The sequence below is a fragment of the Eulemur rufifrons genome, chromosome 10 (genome assembly GCF_041146395.1).
Source record: "Eulemur rufifrons isolate Redbay chromosome 10, OSU_ERuf_1, whole genome shotgun sequence".
Taxonomy (NCBI): Eukaryota; Metazoa; Chordata; class Mammalia; order Primates; family Lemuridae; genus Eulemur; species Eulemur rufifrons.
Window position 1 is genome coordinate 14,456,163 of NC_090992.1, and position 18,673 is coordinate 14,474,835.

General features: G+C 41.8%; 1 protein-coding gene across 9 annotated transcripts in view; it reads left to right on the forward strand.

Annotated features, from left to right (window-relative positions):
• The first annotated feature begins 9,890 nt into the window (after positions 1-9,890).
• The window catches only part of FBXW11 (F-box and WD repeat domain containing 11), a 116,102-nt gene continuing 107,319 nt past the window's right edge, over positions 9,891-18,673 (forward strand). For all 9 annotated transcript variants that reach the window (XM_069484198.1, XM_069484202.1, XM_069484201.1 and 6 more), the window contains exon 1: positions 9,891-10,071. Coding sequence is in view for 6 of the 9 variants with exons in the window: in XM_069484195.1 (XP_069340296.1) it covers positions 10,027-10,071 (45 nt within the window). In the remaining 3 variants the exon portion in view is untranslated. The remainder of the gene's footprint in view (positions 10,072-18,673) is intronic.

Genomic DNA, 18,673 nt, shown 5'->3' on the forward strand with positions numbered 1-18,673 from the left:
GTCATCATAGCTCACAGGAATCTCAAACTCCCGGGCTCAAGCGATCCTCCTGCCTCAGCCTCTTGAGTAGCTGGGACTACAGGTGTGCACCATCACATCCAGCCAATTTTTTTTTTGGTAGAGACAGGTCTCACTGTGTTGCCTAGGCTGGTCTTGAACTTCCAGCCTCATTGGATCCACCTGCCTTGGCCTCCTAAAGTGTTGGGATTACAGGCTTAAGGGTATTTTCCTTTCTAATAGCCCATACCAACTATAGTCGGCCCTCTGTATGTGCAGATTCCACAAAAATATAAAATAACAATACAACAATAAAAAATACAAATAAAAACCCAACATATCCCCTTTCCTCAGCTGTGGCCAAGGTGCTCAGTCCTTCTGAGTAAGCTAAGACCACACTGGGGTGAGGCCCTCATTTCACCTGGTGATCAGCACTGTGCTTAGCAGGGCCAGCCTACAAGCTGCCCACACTAGGAGCCGTCATGCCCAACCCCTGAATGGTTTTCTGACAATCTTCTTTGGAAGGCTTTTGGTCTGCCGAAGTGACCTAAGACTTTGCAACAAAATGTCACTGACTGTTTTTAATTTTGGGGCCACAGGTGACACTCAGGACTGAAAGAGTCCCATTTTAACATCCTATTACATAGATAAGGCTTCTTGTGCATGTACTTTGCTCCAAGTTTGGTAATTCTGTGCCCCTACTGGTTACAAAGCTCCTTTCGTAGAGAGAAAAAAGGCAGAAGGCAGACAAACAACTCTCCCTTTCAGGTGGGAGGAAGCAGAATAAGGCACTCAACATGAAGTCATAGCTGAAAACACAAAGCTCATGGAGATTATCTGAAACCTCAGTCATATCGACTCTGTGTTTTAGCAGCTAGAATCTAGTTCATCCCTTTCCTGTTTTCCTTTAACCTGCTTCCTCAGAATTCAGGATATTCCTTAGCACACATTTCTCAATATGAGAAATGCATTGTTAGGTGATTTCATCTTTGTGTGATCATAAGAATGTGCTTACACAAACCTAGATGCCACAGCCTCCTACACTCCCAGGCCATATGGGATAGCCTATTGCTCCTCGGCTACACACCTGCGTAGCATGTTACCGAATACTGCGGGGAACTGTAACACAATGGTGTTTGTGTATCTAAACACAGAAAAGATACAATGCAAATGAGGTATAAAAGATAAAAAGTGGTCTGTCTAGTGCACTTACCATGAATGGAGCTTGCAGGACCAGAAGTTGCTCTGGTTAAGTCAGTGAGCAAGTGGTGAGCGAATGTGAAGGCCTAGGCCCTAGGATCTTACTGTATACTACTCCTGTAGACTTTATAAACATTGTACACTTAGGCTACACTCAATTTATAAAACTATTTTTCTTTCTTCAATAATAAATTAACCTTAGCTTACTGTAACTTTTTTTATTTTATAAACTTTTAATTTTTTTTAACCTTTTTTTTTTTTTTTTGACAAGAGTCTCACTCTGTTGCCCGGGCTACAGTGCCATGGCGTCAGCCTAGCTCACAGCAACCTCAAACTCCTGGGCTCAAGCGATCCTTCTGCCTCAGCCTCCCGAGTAGCCGGGACTACAGGAGGCATGTGCCACCATGCCCAGGTAATATATATATATATATATATATATATTTAGTTGTCCAGGTAATTTCTTTCTATTTTTTTTAGTAGAGACGGGGTCTCGCTCTTGCTCAGGCTGGTCTCAAACTCCTGAGTTCAAACGATCCGCCTGCCTCGGCCTCCCAGAGTGCTAGGATTACAGGTGTGAGCCACCGCACCTGGTATTTTTTTAACTTTTTGACTCCTTTGAAATAACACTTCACTTAAAACACAAACACATTGTACAGCTGTATGAAAATATTTTCTTTATATCCTTATTCTATAAGCTTTTTTCTATTTACATTTTTTTCTCAAAATTGATACACAAACACAGACATTATCCTAGGCCTACACAAAATCAAGATCATTAATATCACTGTCTTCCGCCTCTACATCGTCCCACTGGAAGGTCTTCAGGGCCAATAACACGCATGGAGCTGTCATTTCCTGTGACACCAGTGCCTTCCTCTGGAATGCCTCCTGAAGAACCTGCCTGAGGCTGTTTTAAAGTTAATTTTTATTTGTAATAAGAAGTACACTTTAAAATAATGATAATTCTGACTCAAGCAGCAGAGGCAGAATAAAAAAGAATATAATATTAATAGCCAAAGACCAAAAAAAAACAAAATATCAATTAAAAAAGATAAAAAGTATAGTAAATACATAAACCAGTAAGAGTCATTTATTATCATTATCATATATTATGTACTATACATAATTGTATGTGCTATGCCCTTTTTTTTTTTTTTTTTTGAGACAGAGTGTTGCTTTGTTGCCCTGGCTAGAGTGAGTGCCGTGGCATCAGCCTAGCTCACAGCAACCTCAAACTCCTGGGCTCAAGCAATCCTTCTGCCTCAGCCTCCCGAGTAGCTGGGACTACAGGCATGCGCCACCATGCCTGGCTAATTTTTTCTATATATATTTTAGTTGGCCAGATAATTTCTTTCTATTTTTTTTAGTAGAGAAGGGGTCTCGCTCTTGCTCAGGCTGGTCTCGAACTCCTGACCTTGAGCGATCCACCCGCCTCGGCCTCCCAGCATGCTAGGATTACAGGCGTGAGCCACCACGCCCGGCCTATACCCTTTTTTTTGACAGGGTCTCGCTCTGTCACCCAGGATGGAGTATAGTGGTATCATCACAGCTCACAGCAACTTCAAACTCCTGAGCTCAAGCGATCCTCCCACCTCAGCCTCCTGAATAGCTGGTACTACAGGTGCTCCCCACCACACCCAGCTAATTTTTCTATGTTTTGTAGAGACAAGCTCTCACTCGTGCTCAGGCTGGTCTTGAACTCCTGGACTGAAGCGATCCTCCCATCTTGGCCTCCCAAAGTGTTAGGATTACAGCCATGAGCCACTGCACCGGCCTGTATGTGCTATACTTTTATATAACTGGCAGCACAGTATGTTTGTGCCAGCATCACCAAAACACATGAGTAATGCCTTGTGTTATAAGATGTCACTAGGCAATAGGAATTTTTCAGCTCCATTATAATCTTATGGGACCACTGTGGTATATGTGGTCTGTCGTTGACTAAAACATGCATGACTGTACTTGGAGCCTGCCACACTGCTTAGAGCGTCCAGAAGGGCCTGGGATAGGCTTTGGCAAAAAAAGTTCACACCAAGATTGTTGAATCCTGCACTGCCCAGCCTCCCGCCGGCTCTCATTTTGCACCCCATTTGTAAGCACCCAGCTCACTTTCCCCAGCACGGGAGAACAGCCAGAGAGAGCAATGTGGAGCTGTGAGGGACTATGATCTGTTCAGGGAAATGTGAGGAGCCAGAACACAAGGTGGGGGTAAGCAGTGAGAAATGAGGTTAGAAAGGCGTATTGAACTTTCACTGTTAAAAGCCTTCAGTGCTACTGGTGGGTAGTGTGAAGCTACCTGAGTAGTGAGAAGTGGGGCACAAAGATTGGCTACCTGATGGTTATTTTAACTGGTGTGTCTTTGGTTACTATTGAGGGGAGATGTTTTCCAAATCCAATGTTTTCACATCTAGGCCAAGGACTTCTTGGCAGATGTCTACTCTCATTCAAGATCACAAACTTGAGATTCTGGCATGCAGGATACCAGGGCCATTTGTGCAGTCACCACAGTGCTCTAGAGTAGTGATCTCTAACCTTTGTCGCTTGTGTACTCCCAAAAGAAATTTGAAACATTATGGAATTCCTCATTACTTAAATTGACATCTAAACATTTTCAGCATAAATTGAAATAGTTGAAAATATAATCTTCAGTGTACTATAAATACTGACATTTAAAAATAAAACTGTTCAGTTATCTTTTTAATGAAATCTAAGTATAATAGCAATTTTATGCCATTGTCCATTTAAAATTACATGAAAAGTTCTTTTCTAATTGGTGGAAATTTTATATCATTCCTTTTTTCCTTCCTGAACTCATATTTCCATTCCATTTTCCCCAAAGAATTTTATCCTAATTTATTTTTTATGTTTGAAAGTCTTTTATTTTTACCCTATCATACTTTTCTGTGTATTGTGTTATTATTTTCATTTTCTATGATCACAGGTTCTAAATATTAGCCAAAAAATCCCTCTGGACTAAGTTATTATTAAAGTCTTTATTAAACATAATTGGTTAAACAAAAATATATTAACATTTTGATAATGATTACACACATAGAATTTTATTAGAAATACATCTTTTCAATTGATAAATTTAAAAACATTTTGTATATCTGTACGTGAATATTACTGTTGCTGGAATGAAACAATTTCATATCAAATTTATTTTTATGTTTCATTCTTATAAATGTTACTACTAAGACTTGTTCATAAAAGAATTAAAGTTGTCTTAAAGCACTGTTATTCAAGTTTTTTGGATTCTGTTCAAGTTATTATGTCAAAAATTACATAGCGATCTCTCAGCAAAATTATTTTTTATTATCATTAAAACTCAATTCAATCCTCCTCCAATTTTGTTGAGAGCAAATTATTGGAAACCACCAGACTAGTAAAGGATTTTTTATATAGTCACTAGAGAAATTCACTTTCTCAATGTCTGGGAAGCACAACAAAATGGCTTTACCGGCCGGGCGCAGTGACTCATGCCTGTAACCCTAGCACTCTGGGAGGCCGAGGCAGGAGGATCGCTCGAGGTCAGGATTCCGAGACCAGTCTGAGCAAGAGCGGGACCCCGTCTCTACTAAAAATAGAAAGAAATTATATGGACAGCTAAAAATATATACAGAAAAAAATAGCCGGGCATAGTGGCGCATGCCTGTAGTCCCAGCTACTCGGGAGGCTGAGGCAGAAGGATTGCTTATGCCCAGGAGTTTGAGGTTGCTGTGAGCTAGGCTGACGCCACGGCACTTACTCTAGCCAGGGCAACAGAGTGAGACTCTGTCTCAAAAAAAAAAAAAAAGGGCTTTACCAAGATTTATTAATGACTACCAAGTATACCTGTGTAGGAGAGGCAGGCAATGCTATGTGTTTACCAAATTTTACCTTGTTTCCCTTTTTCTATGTATACAGGAAGAGAACGTTGTGCTCACTCGTAACCAGTACATAGTTAGTACTGGTTGTTGGCAGGTGGCCTCAGTTCCTTACCACATGGACCTCTCCCCACAGGGCTGCTTGAGTGTCCTCATGACATGGCAGCTCACTTTTCTCAGAGTGAGTGACCTGAGACAGAGAACAAGGAGGAAGCCACGTGCTTCCTATGATCTAGTCCTGGAACTCACACACCATCACTTTTGCCATAATCTGTTTTGGGAAAATTTAGTATGAAGAATTATTAGTCTTGGTGTCATTGCTCACACCTGTAATCCTAGCACTTTGTAAGGCTGAGGCAGGATTGCTTGAGGTCAGCAGTTCAAGGCCAGCCTGAGCAAGAGCAAGAGCAAGACCCCATCTCTACAAAAAATAGAGAAATTAGCTGGGTGTGGTGGCATGCACCTGTAGTCCCAGTACTCGGGAGGCTGAGGCAGGAGGATCCCTTCAACTCAGGAGTTTGAGGTTGCAGTGAGCTATGATGATGCCACTGTACTCTAGCCTGGGTGACAGAGCAAGACCCTGTCTCAAAAAAAAAAAAACAAAATACAATTATTAATGATTAACAAGGGGTTAAGTACTAAGGGGTAAAGACAACTCTGAGGAGTACAGAAATAGCAGTTACAGGGAACAACCTATAACTTTAGGGCTGAGGCAAAGTACCCAAGGAAGGAACAAACTTGGAAGAGTCCCCATGTTCCTCTTACCCCTAGGTGGAGATTCAGACCTCACTGCAGAGGGTGGTTGTAGACTGTTGCATGGTAAAGTCTGCTTAAGTGATACAGGTCTGGGCTGGCAAGCAGAAGACTGCCCACTTAGCTGCCACTGAACTCATTGGGAAGCCACCCTTTGAATGTCCTAGCCACCTGTGTATGTGGGGAGGCCATTTGCTGCCATGTGCCGCAAAGAAAGAAGGAAAAGAAAGTACACTGGAACCAGATGGAAGCCCCTTCATTCTGCTGTGATCCTCTAGTGCTCTCTACTGACAAAGTTAAACACTGTACTGTGCCAGCTGGCGAAAGAGAAATAGTTACAGGATCCTGCTCCACTATCTCAAAGTATGGCAAAGAAGGGTGGATTTGGAGCTGAGAGGCTATAGATTGATAATAGGCACCTACATATTCTGCTGTAGAAAAATTAATGTATTTGATTATGGAGTGATGTCCTAGACCCCACTGAGAGTGTTACATTGTACACGTGGTATATGCACCACTCTGCCTTTGTACAATCTAAACAATTCTGAATTTTGAAACATAACTGGACCTCAGGTTAAGGGATCATGGACCTGTACCAGTTTGTTATCATGTCTTGCAAACCTCAATGAAGAGCTATCTGCAACACTGGGGGAAAGTATGCCTCAAGGTCTTCTGTCTTTGTCTATGACCAAATCTAATCATCAGCTAACATCAAAAGCAATAAGAATACCTGAGCACCATGTTTGAGAAGAGGTGACAGCAAAATGATAAGCCTTGGTTCAGCTTGCCTCTCATAAGCTTGGATAAGACATCTGTCACATACATGACCTATTTAACCCCACTGAGCTCCTGGAATTTGACCTAACAGTATTAATACTTTTTTCCTTCTAAGGTAGGATAAAATTTTAATAAAACTGAGTTCTCTCCACTACAGTTCCAACACCAGGGGTTGCAAACCAGATGTCTATACAGGTCAGGCATACAACATAAATGAGTGAAGCATGCAGATATAAGACAACAGAGGGCCAGGCAAGGTGCTCATTCCTGTAATCCCAGTGTTTGCCAGGAGTTGGAGACCAGCGGCAACACAGCAAGACCCGTCCCTACCAAAAAAATATTAGATAGGCGTGGTGGCATGCCTTTAGTCCCAGCTACTAAAGGAGGCTGAGGTGGAAGGATCACTTGAGCATAGGAGTTTGAGATTACAATGAGCTATGATTATACCACCATACTCCAGCCTGGGTGACACAGAGTACATGCTTCATATAAAGATGGTAGTTGCTACTTAACTCCTACATATCGTTGCCATGTAGATCCAATAGTTAGATACTCTAATTTTTCAAGAAAAGCTGGAAATTCAGATTCTAAAATGTGAAACTGTCAAATTTTAAAACAATAAAAAAGATGGCATAGAATAAACATAGAGGTGGTCACAGTCAGCTTGTGACTTTTACACCATGACTCTGTATTCACACTCTTGTATAGTCCTTTTCTACACTGACTATGAGTTTGGCCATATGATTTGCTTTTGTCCAATGGGGCATCACTAAGTCTGGTGCAACCAGAGGTTTGATAAGCATTTGTTCATCAGGGCTTGTCCTCTTTGAAGCCACCAGGCAGCAGCTTCAATGATAAAAGACCACGTGGAGAAAAGAGGCCCTAGAGGATAAGAAGTCATTTTGAATGAGTTCCCAGTAGCTTGCAGCCCCATGAGTAACCTCAGCTTACACCACGTGGGCCCAACTGAGCCTGGTCAACCCACAGGATTGTAAAAGATAATAAACCATTGTTATTCTAAGCTACTAAGTCTTGGGGTGGTTTGTTATGTCGCAATAGGTAACTGAAACAGAGGTCATTTATTCTAACCCCCTGGTTTTATTAATGAAAATCCTATGGCCCAGATAGGGAAAAAGGTCTGGTGAAATTCTGACAGCACATTAGTATAAGAACTTTCCAATTCTGTGCTTTTTCTTTCTTTCTATTGCTTTTCTTTCAATTCCCTTGGTGAAAAGCACCAAATAAGGACTATGAAACTTCGAGCTCTACTTGCAGGGAACTTACACTGTGTCCTGAATGCATACAAATTACTGTAATAACTTAGTCCTTGGGAATGGAAAGATTTCTAGGTCATCCAGTCCCTTCACTTTACAGGTGCAGATAATCCAAAAACATTTGAGAAAGAGAAAAGCAGTCTCTGACATTTGGAAGCTGGCCTGGTACAATCAGCCAAGCCATTATGTTACTAGACCACAGCAGGGTCCTTACAGCTAGGTCTCATGTTCTCCTGCAGAATATAAACAATTTTACACAGCATCAACATCAGACAAAGTCATTCTGTGACCGTGACAGATCTAGACAGAAACAAAATTACTCTATTAACATTTCTGAACACAGATAAACCACATTGTCCAAACCATAAAAAAATGCCTAAACATCCCCATCTGATTAATACAAGGGGCTGCCGCTTCTTTACCTGTACAGCTTTAGCCTCAATCTAGTATTTCCTTCTTCCAGATAAGATTTATTAAGATGCCTAATGATAGAATTACTCTAACTTCCTGACAGCATCTAATCCAGAGTAAAGCCTTCACTTCCTTAAAATCTCTCCCAGATCACTTTAAAACTCTTGCTGAGGGGCCGGGCGCGATGGCTCACGCCTGTAATCCTAGCACTCTGGGAGGCCGAGGCTGGAGGACTGCTTGAGCTTAGGAATTCGAGACCAGCCTGAGCAAAAGCAAGACCCCGTCTCTACTAAAAATAGAAAGAAATGATCTGGAAAGCTAAAAATATATAGAAAAAATTAGCCGGGCATGGTGGCACATGCCTGTAGTCCCAGCTACTTGGGAGGCTGAGGCAGAAGGATCCTTGAGCCCAGGAGTTTGAGGTTGCTGTGAGCTAGGCTGACGCCAAAGCACTCTAGCCCAGGCAATAGAGTGAGACTCTGTCTCAAAATAAAAATAAAAACAAAACAAAACAAAAAACAAACAAAAACTCTTGCTGAGACGCTCCATTGGTCCTCATGGTGTGCGTTCTTCCTCACTGCAAATAGTAATAAACTTATCTTGTTCAGCTATCAGTGTATTCCTGGTGGATTTTGGTTAGAGGGCATTGACAGGCCTGTCAAAGTTCACCTAGAGTTGGAGGCAGAGTTCACTAGGAGTCTCCAGTTGGGTTCCTTCTTAGCACCTACCACTCTTTTGGTTAATGTTTGTCGTCCTCCCACTAGCATTAAGCTCCACAAGAACAGAGGCCTTGTCTGTCATGTTCAGAGATGATTCATCCAGCTAGAGCGGTACTCGGCAAAGTGTGGATACTTAAAAAATAAATATTTTCTGAACAAATGAATAAGAAGGGGTCGATATACACAGGTTCCCTTTAATCCCTCGGCTCCTCCCAGATCGTGCGACATACAGATAACACCACAGCACATCTCACAGAACCCCTCTTTCCCAACAACTACGTCTCCAAATTCCTCGCCCCTGGGATGCCCATCCTCTCAGAGTCTCCTCCCTTGGCAGAGCTTCTTTCACCTTCTGGCCCCCTCGCAGCCCTGAGCCTCAGACTGCTACACCTTCCTAACGCACCTAGAACCCACCTGTCTCCACCATCTGGCCCTATCACCAGACACTGGCGGACCCGCCGCGCAGCTACCCGGGCGTCGAGTGGGCAATGCGGTCATCGACTGCGCATGTGCGGAAATCGGTCGCACACAGAGGATCTCTGACAAGTGAGGAGTCGCCTCGGAGTTTCCGTCCCGGTCTGGGCAGCCTTGGGCTGCCAGGAAGTCAGCAGTAACTAGCCGGAAGGAGAATCACAGCGCAGGGCTTTCTGGGACATGTAGTCGTGGCGCTTTCGAGGCCGTACCCTGAGCGTGCCCTTAATTCTTCAGGTCTGCACGTCCCGCGTGCACAGTCCAGTGCTACTTGCAGCTCAGGGTTCAGCTTCGGGCAGCCAGGAGAGATTGGCCTGGGGTCGGCCTCTCGTTCCCATAACGCTCTGCGGGGCCCGCGGCGCCTGCTGGGAGCCGTAGTCCCTGCTCTGCGTACTGCGTTCGCCGAGGGGGAGGGCGGAGCTGCCGGCGGCCCGGGCGGGCTGGCAGCTAGAGTGGGTGCGATAGCCGCCTCCGCCTCTGCCGCCTCCGCCGTCGCCTCCTCCGCCCGGGCCGTTCGCTGCTGCGCGGGGAGAGCGAGGCGGGGCCGCCGGGGTCGCCATGGAGCCCGACTCGGTGATTGAGGACAAGACCATCGAGCTCATGGTGAGTGCGGCCCGCTGGACCGTCTGTTCTTCCGTCCGTCTGGCCCCGGGGCGGGCCTGCTCCCCTCAACGTCCGGCGAGAGGCCGGCTCTGGCCCTTCCCCGCCGCCACGGCCCACCCGCCTTCCCTGGCCTCGGGCCTGGCGCTGTTCCTCCGGATCCCTCGAGCTCTCAGGCCGGACCTGGCCCGGCCCCCTCTCTGCCCCTCCGTTCTGTCTCTTCTTTTTCCCTGTCCCGTCTCCGGGCCCATCTTTCGGACGACCCTCGCTCGTTTATGCTTGTAGACTTAGGTCACACAAGCTCTAGCATCTCATTCTCCTCCTTTTAGAAGGCGATGTTTCCCTCTCTGTATTTCTCTGGCCCAGGCCCGCACCGCGCTTGCAAGCCCCACTCAGCCCGAGTGAGGTGGTGGGAGGGAGTAGGGAGGACATCGGTCAGGGCCGCCTCGGCCTCCGCGTCCTAGGAGGAGTCTCAGCACCCTCTTCCCAGCCTAGGGGTGTGTGAATGCCGGGATAGGCCCTACAGGGTTGGGGGGTAGGGAGCTCGCGGGTTTGAGGCTGTGGCGGATAGGGGGCCTCTTTCCCGGGCCCCTGTGGTGTCCGGCTTCTCGGACAAAGGGTTTCCTACCCGGCCGAGAGGGATGTTTGCATAGCAAGGCCCCAGGTACTCTGGATTCCATCCCCCAGGAAAGAGAAACCGTAACTTCACGTGTTCCCAAGCTGCTTTGGGAAATTGGGGAAGAAGGGGGAGGGGGTCATCCTCATGATTGCCGCCAGTTCTTTCTTCTCAGAGGGGGAAAAAAAAAGGAGGGGAATCCTTGGCCCCTGGGGAGGCGACTACTCTTCTGTTAGAAACCACTGGCAGCCAGGCCAGACTCCCTGGTCCGCGGACGCTCCCCCCACCCCTTTCCGCTTTAGGATTTGGAGCCAGAAGGGATTTTTAGAAACAGGACCATGAGAGAGTGGCTAGTAAAAGTGAAGAATTTGCTAACTGGTGGATGATCTGGTGGAAGAAATAAAATATGGCAGGTATTGCCTTGCCAGTTTGAACATTAGGGAAATCAAACTGGGCTCTGGAGAGTTGGGAGGAGGAAGTCTGCCTCAGCAAATGGACATGCCCAGGGTTTCTTCCTGTGGAAACCTTGACAGTTTCTTTGTATTTCTCCTAACACAGTAACAACTTTTACCCCAGGGTTGAGAGGAAAGGTGGAAGAATCTACTTAACCCAGCAAAATGTTTTCCTAGCCAGATTTTCTTCAGTGTGAAAATGTTTATTGAGTCAGTGATTCCACTGGGTAGGGTTGGTGACATCAGAGCCACTTCCCCCATTTAATGCTATAAATAATAAATGGTGACACTGAAAGTCTGTTGGATAGCTGCATGGTTTCTGTGGATGACGGTGTCTGGGGAGTTGAGATGCTTGTTTTAAAAATGGAAGTACAGTAGCATACATACAGAGGCAGCTTAATGTTTGCTGTCTTTGGCGTAATTCTCAGAACTGGTCTTCTCCAGCATTCTTGAAAACTGGAGAAAAAAGAAAACCTGGTAGTTTTTGATTTTTGTGTGTGTGTGCATGTGTGGTTGTTTTAAAAGGCATAATATCACTTACCGAGTAATTCTTCCTTTTCAGCATAATTTATCAAATTTGTAGGCAAGTGTTTGATATTCTGCAGCTTTTATAGCGGGTTATTTTCTAAATATCTTAATTGGAATGACATATACACTACATATTCTTAACAATATACAATACTTACTACAGAAGGAATATTTCATATTGAAACGTTGTTACTTGGTACCTCTTTGATTAGCTCTTCCGAGCTCCTTCCATTTCAGTTTCTTTAAGAAAATAGCTAAAATGTCTTTATTTTCAAAAGGATTAGAAGAAATACAGCGTAACCCAAGTCAGTGCCTTTGGTGTATGGGGAAAAAAAAATCTTTGGCTTAAATTTACTGGCTTCTTATGCTCACAACTTAAAAAGTTTTATTTTTACATGGTAATACTTGTCTCTGATCTGAAAAGAGATTTCAGCCTTTTAAGGACATTATAAACTGGGATTTAAATTGGGATTCCTAGAAAATTTAACAAAGAGTTTAGTAGTTATGATCAATTTTAAAATGACTTTTTATTTAAGAATGTTAGTATTTCCTGAAAGGCATATTAGTTAAGACTCTTACACAACTCTTTTCACAAACATACATTATATGTATTTTAGTATAGTAGATAGCACAGGTGCTTAACAATTGATTAAGTAAATCCAGGATCAAATGTAGGAATGATAATGCCTTAAAATCTAATTGCGGAGGGCTTTCTGTATTCATTGCATTTAAATTATGGTTTCTAGAACTAGGTTAAAAATATTTTTTTACATTGGTTTCAAAATAACATGATTGAAGAAGGGGAAGGGGTTAAACTAATGGTATTTTAAAAGCGTAAAGCATGAAATATTTTTAGGTTTTTATGAGTCAGCTTCAATACTCAGGTATTTGTGATTGTGCTGCATGTACCAGTTTGGTACTTAATGGTTAACAAGATAACTTTCATTTGATATTTCAGAGGGTGCTATACTAAAAGAGGAAACAGACTTCTTGGTTATCTTCATTTCTTAATATTCATCCCTCTACTTTCCTTAATTTTGATTCTTCTTTTTTTTCTTGGATTTTTGATAAGTTTAGTAGGAAATAAACTGGTGGTAGCAGAATAATTAAATCTCCAAAATATAACCCCTGCTCTGACTCCTATCCCCACCTCAGGCCTGGGTCCCCAAAGGGTGCTTCTCCCACTGCCTCACTGCAGAGGATTCAGACTTTAATATTAAGTCTGTAAGCTTAACTCAGACAACTGAATTTACAATTGTTGATGGTAAATAATGTAACAACCAGATGACTTTCATGGCCTTATATTGACCCAATACTCTACCTAGTTGGTGGGCCTGTTTTTCAAACTTCTGACTTTGGTAAAAGCAGCCTTATTATGAATGAGGTAGAAAATTAGTAATCCATTTTTGAAACACACAAAGTTCACCAGGCTATGTTTAGTTTGGTGGACTTCACTGGAAAGAATGAGAATTGTACATTATATATCACGTGACATTTATTAACACTTAAGTTAGAAATATGTGTTGATGTTCAGGGACTCATCACTAGAAAGCACTCACAAGAGCTGCTGATTGGAAGAGAAAGATGGTTAGCCCCCAGATTAGAAGATAGCAGAAATTGATGTTTTAAGTTTAAGAAAGGTATTCTGCCCCCTCTATGGATGGCTGTGAGTGAATCTCCTCCCCCCTTTACACAGTTAATGGGCAGTATATACTCTATTGTTCATTGTGGAATGATTCCCCTCTTTGCTGAGGGACTTTAACACATTGACTGCCACACTAGAAGAAAAATTTTTTCCTTGGGACCACGGTGTTTCATTATGAAAATATAGTAAAAACTTTGAAAATGAAATGATCCTTTCTAATTTAATGAAAAATTTGTTATATCTTACTGTTTTCTGTGTGTGAGTTATATGCAACTTGAAAAATAGTTCACGGGGCCCCCAAGGTGAAGTGACTTGTGAGTTACATACGCTTCAGAAAGCCCCAGGCTCAAAACTAACCTGAGTTAAATACAACTCACATGGCAGTTAATGTGTTAAGTGAGTCATTTCCCTTCTGTGTTATCTCTTAAGTGGCTGTATTACTTGTTGAATGAAGTAATGTACATTAAAATGCATTGATCCTTATTAAGGAGGTGTGATACAAATATAGTTTGTAGAGCTGTTGTAGTATAGGCAGGCCACAAGGCCAAGGAGGTGAAAGAAACTGGAAATTTTTTCTTTTTTCTTTTTGGATCTTTTTTTCCTTGTTGTTACTGACTTTTTAAGTGGGGTAAGTGGGATTGTTTAGCAACTCCATCAAGAAATTGGATCTTACTTTGTCACCGTCACTTATCCTCGTGTACTTCTAGTGGAGTGCTAACTTATACCAAATGCAGATAAAATCAGACAGACGCATGTTTCCGTAGGGTCCAAATAAATTAGCCACGTACATATTTATATTTACAGACCTCACCGACCTGCTTAAAGAGGCTGTGGCTCAAATATATCATTTTTTACCCCTGATTTTGCAGTAGGTTAGATGTCCATTCAGATTTGACAAGGATAACTATGTTTCCTGCACACAGGTCTTTGGCATTCTTGGCCCCTTACTGCTATAGTCTGTATCCTGCAGACTGAGAGAACTAGCCCAGGAAAATCTCTAAGCCATTACATAGGTACAGAAAACAGTATATATCCCTCTGATTAGTGCTGTTTGAGCCTATGAATTCTAGAAACAAAGTTTTCTGCTCTGTGAGATCTCTGAAGTCCTGGGTTCTACCTTGTGATATTTGCACTTCACAGAAATGAAAGCATTTCAAGTCCTAGTGATTCCAATTCCAATCTCCTTTCTAATTCCATTCTCTCTTCTGGCTTTTCCTCCCTCTTTCCTCCCTTATTCTATAATGCAGCCAAAGCATGGAGGACCATGGTCCTCCAAGTTTCACTCACAGTTTCCTTTGTCAGCACTGATAGGAGCTGACCTAAGCCCACTTATTGAAGGCTACTGATATTTACCAAAAGGACCTAATAGTTGGTTCTCTGGCCAGATTGGCTTAGGTCACATCTCAGTGATATTCTCTTCTGGCTATGCTGATGAAGTCCTATCTACCCTCAAAACACAATAAATGCCACCTCTCTTGATGTCAGTTTATATTATGGTGGCAGATACCATCTTGTTTTTGTGTCTGTAGCACTGCCTACATGATAATCATTGTTAAATGAATGAATTCTGGTACTTTGTATTTATCTTGTAGCATTTAACATATTCTGGGGTTGTATTATAGTTACCTGTTTGTGTCCCCGATTAAATGATTAAACTCCTCATGGGAAGGGATGGGGCCTTATTTATCTTCCTATGACACACAGCTCCTTCAGACTCTCAGTGCCTTCTTTGTAGTAGGTGTTCAGTGAATGCTGAGTTGAATTTCCTGGTGATCATTTTCATACATTATTGCCTTCTGCCTGTGTCTTAGCCATCCTCTTTTCTGGGGAATTTCACCTACTTTGCTAATTCTCACAATAATCAGTTCTTAACTTTTTTGGGACTTATATCTTCTTGTATATTATAACAACTTGTGATTGTGTCTAATAAACTCCTCTTCCAGAGGCTGTATCTGATTGCTCTTTTACTCCTTCACAGTGCTTAGCATGTGGGTCCTCAGTAGATACTTACTGATTTAAATTCATGTTTTCTTTTTTTGTGCTGTGAAACCTTTTAAGATTTCCTTTTGATAAGCTTAGACAAAGGTAGAAATGAATTGGGGAGAAAGACCGGTGAGGGGGAAGGGTGGGTGGTATGTGGTACACAGGTCATCCATACACATTTTCACTATTACAGACTTTTCGACATGTACAGATTGATTTTTATATATCCCAGAGAGTGGTTGATAGTAAAGAACTGAGGAAACCAAATTCCTTTTAAATCTGTGGGTGCGAATTTGCCAAACATTTGATAAGCTCTAAGGGTTCTATGACCTTAGAAAAGCAGGATTTAGCAGAAAGGGCATGAGCTTTAGAGGGAAACACCTAAGTTTGTATCCTAGCTTTGTCACTTCCTAGCTGTGTCACCTTACGAAAGGTAACCTTTCTATAGTATGATTTTATTACTGGTAAAAATAAGAAGACTTAGATATGGCTCTGAGTTTCTGAAATGATTATGTGAGTGATGTATGTGAAAGGACTTTGCGGAGGCTTGCTCTTCTGCAAGCGCTGGCCATACTAACTTTCCCCACAAGTACAGGGACCATATTTTGTAAAGCAAAATCAGGACAGATGGTGTGGAAAAGGTTTTAATTTTTTCCCCTGCATTGTGCATGTATTTATTTGTGAAGCTTTATAAAGGCCTAACATTCAGTTGCTTTTAGCCATACATTTGATGAGCCATCTTTGAAGGAAATGATGAAATAATATAGAATCAATACTGTCTTGGAAAATCTGGGAGGGACTGTTACAGTTACAAAGAACTAGCAATTTGATATAATTAGACCTATGCTCTAACTGTAGAGAGAACCCACCCAGCCCTGTTTTAGGTATCCTGGTAGAAAGAGACTGGTGATTAGTTTATATTAACATTGAACATTGATTTATGTTTGTTTGCTCAGTTTAGTTTAAACTGGCAAATTGTGATTTTTGAATTCTTATTCTTATCATCAGGAAAACTGATGATTTTGGCCTTGACAGAATCAGCAGTGAGTATCCACATAAGATTTCCTTCTGAGTTGTATTGTGTTTATTGAATTAGTTGACAGTAGGGGGGAAAAACCTGTTGGTCAAGAATGTGCTTGTTACCTTCTGTTAAGTTTCTGCTGATCACAATTGCTTAACAGGAAGTTTGTCTTTGTAGGCAAATGAGAGACCAACCAGGAAGACTTGACAGTCCAGTAGGGTGTATCTCTCTAATCTGGATCTTACTGTTTTAACAAAACTCAAAAGATTGCAGAGTTCTGTTATGTCAGCAGGAGGCATTTTTAGGAAATTCTCTCCCTGGATTAGTCAACAATGAAGATCTTCACAGAATAGAAAGCTGTAAAGTAGAAACACTGGGACATTAAAATGAAAAAAAAAAGTTTCTGCTTGTGAGTATAGAGAGGTGTGCAAATACAAGTATAATGAATGTAGGAAACCATTCTCTAGAGCCTCGGATCCACAGAAGAAAAGAAAGATTAAATGAGGGCTCTAGTATTAAGAAAAAGGAACTTGAGTAATTTTTAATTTTTATTTTTAAAGAATGACATTGAGAACATTTAACTAGTTTTGAGAACTAATAATAAGATATATTTTGGTTCTCTGAAATGACCCCTTGAAAGACAGAAAGGGACAGAGGACAGGAAGAACTCAGTCCTGACACTCCTGTTCTGACATCTGCTAATCTTTGTATGTCTAGCATAAGGCCTGTCACAAATTAGGCATTCAAGAATTTTTTTTTTTTTTTTTCCAAGGGAAGAGGGAAAAATTAACTGACTAGTAGTATAAGGAAAAGGTATGAGGATTCAAGAGGTCCAGAAATGAGTCTTAGTCAAATTATTGTGGTTGTGTTTTGCTATAACTTGTTCTGCATTTTGGATATAACAGTAAGTTACACTTTGAAAACCATAGTATATTGCTTTAGCAGTTAGCTACTAGACATAGCTCACTAGCTACTTTTATCAAAATTGGGTTTCTGGTTTATTCTTAGACTCAAGAGTACTATTACTGGGAAAAACTTGAGCACTCATTATTTGCTTGGGATTTTACTTATATGACCTCTTTTAAGTTGTAGGTATTAAGATATTTTCATCTGATTGTTATGGTGAAGTTAATCATAGACTGGTATTTTAGTCACTTCCATTATTTTGCCTACAGTGTGAAAAAGCAGCACATCTTTAGTCATTGCCTGTGGACTTTTAACAAATCTTGGAATTTAAACATTACTTGGGTTCAACTGGATTTGAGATTCTTTGTTACAGACACAGTCTTTGCTGCTAAACACAAAGACTACTCGAGCACCATTATAATGTGTTTTGTTTTAACATTAATGTTGTGGGCCTTTGAATTGCTTGGCTCTTTGTTAATGACATGCTTTTCTAAGTGGCAGGACCTAGGGAGTTAGCCCTTTCAGGAGGGCTCAACTGGTTCAGCTGGGCTGAAATGTTTATTCTTCTGTATTTTTGTAGTTCTCCATTCTAAAGTTAATTAACTTAGGGCTTTTGAGAGTAAAGCTTGGTTTCTTCTCTTGTCCCAGAAATCATGGCCTTTCTGACCCTTGGACTTGGGAGGCAGCAGTACTCTGTGAAAAGGGCGTGGGCTGGACCACCTAGTAGATGTGGGACTTTGGGCAAGTTACTTCTTTCCCTGCATCTTTTTTGAGAATTAAATATGGGTAATTAATGTAAAGGGCCTGGCCCATTAATAGTCCTCCAATAAAGGTAGGTATTATTATAATACTGCAGAAGCATTTTGGCAGTAGTGTAATAGCAATTGAGGAAATAGCAAATTTATGTGCAAGTAAGCTCACAGTCTTTTAAGTTTTTATCTGTGTCATCCTGTTACGTGCCTTTTTTTCTCTCTTAGTTTAGAACGCAGTCTAATTTGGTATGGTAGAAAAAGAATGTTAATATGATATGGACTGGGCTTTTATTTAAAGGTGTCACCTAGTAAATTGTTTATTAGTGTTCTTTATTTTTCCCCAGTTTACCCAGTGATGGGCCATTGTAGGGGATTGGCCCTTATTGAATCAGAAATTCACTCTTAAATTATGTGATTTAAAATGTCGTGCATTTCAGCTGAAGGTTGAGGATTTGGGTAACATGTAGACATGATTGATGTCTTGTATGTAGCAAACCAAAAGATTTCTTTGCTAGGTGCTTAAATAAAGATCTTTATTGGGAGATATTTGAGACCTCACGTATCATTATTTTTGGCTGACAAACTATTTTTGTAGTGGTGGAGGAGCAGTCTTAGAAAATGGATAAGAAAGTTCATGGTAGCTAAATGGTTGGGACAATTTATGTGGATGATAGGGGAAGTTTGTAGCTGCTCTATTTTGTA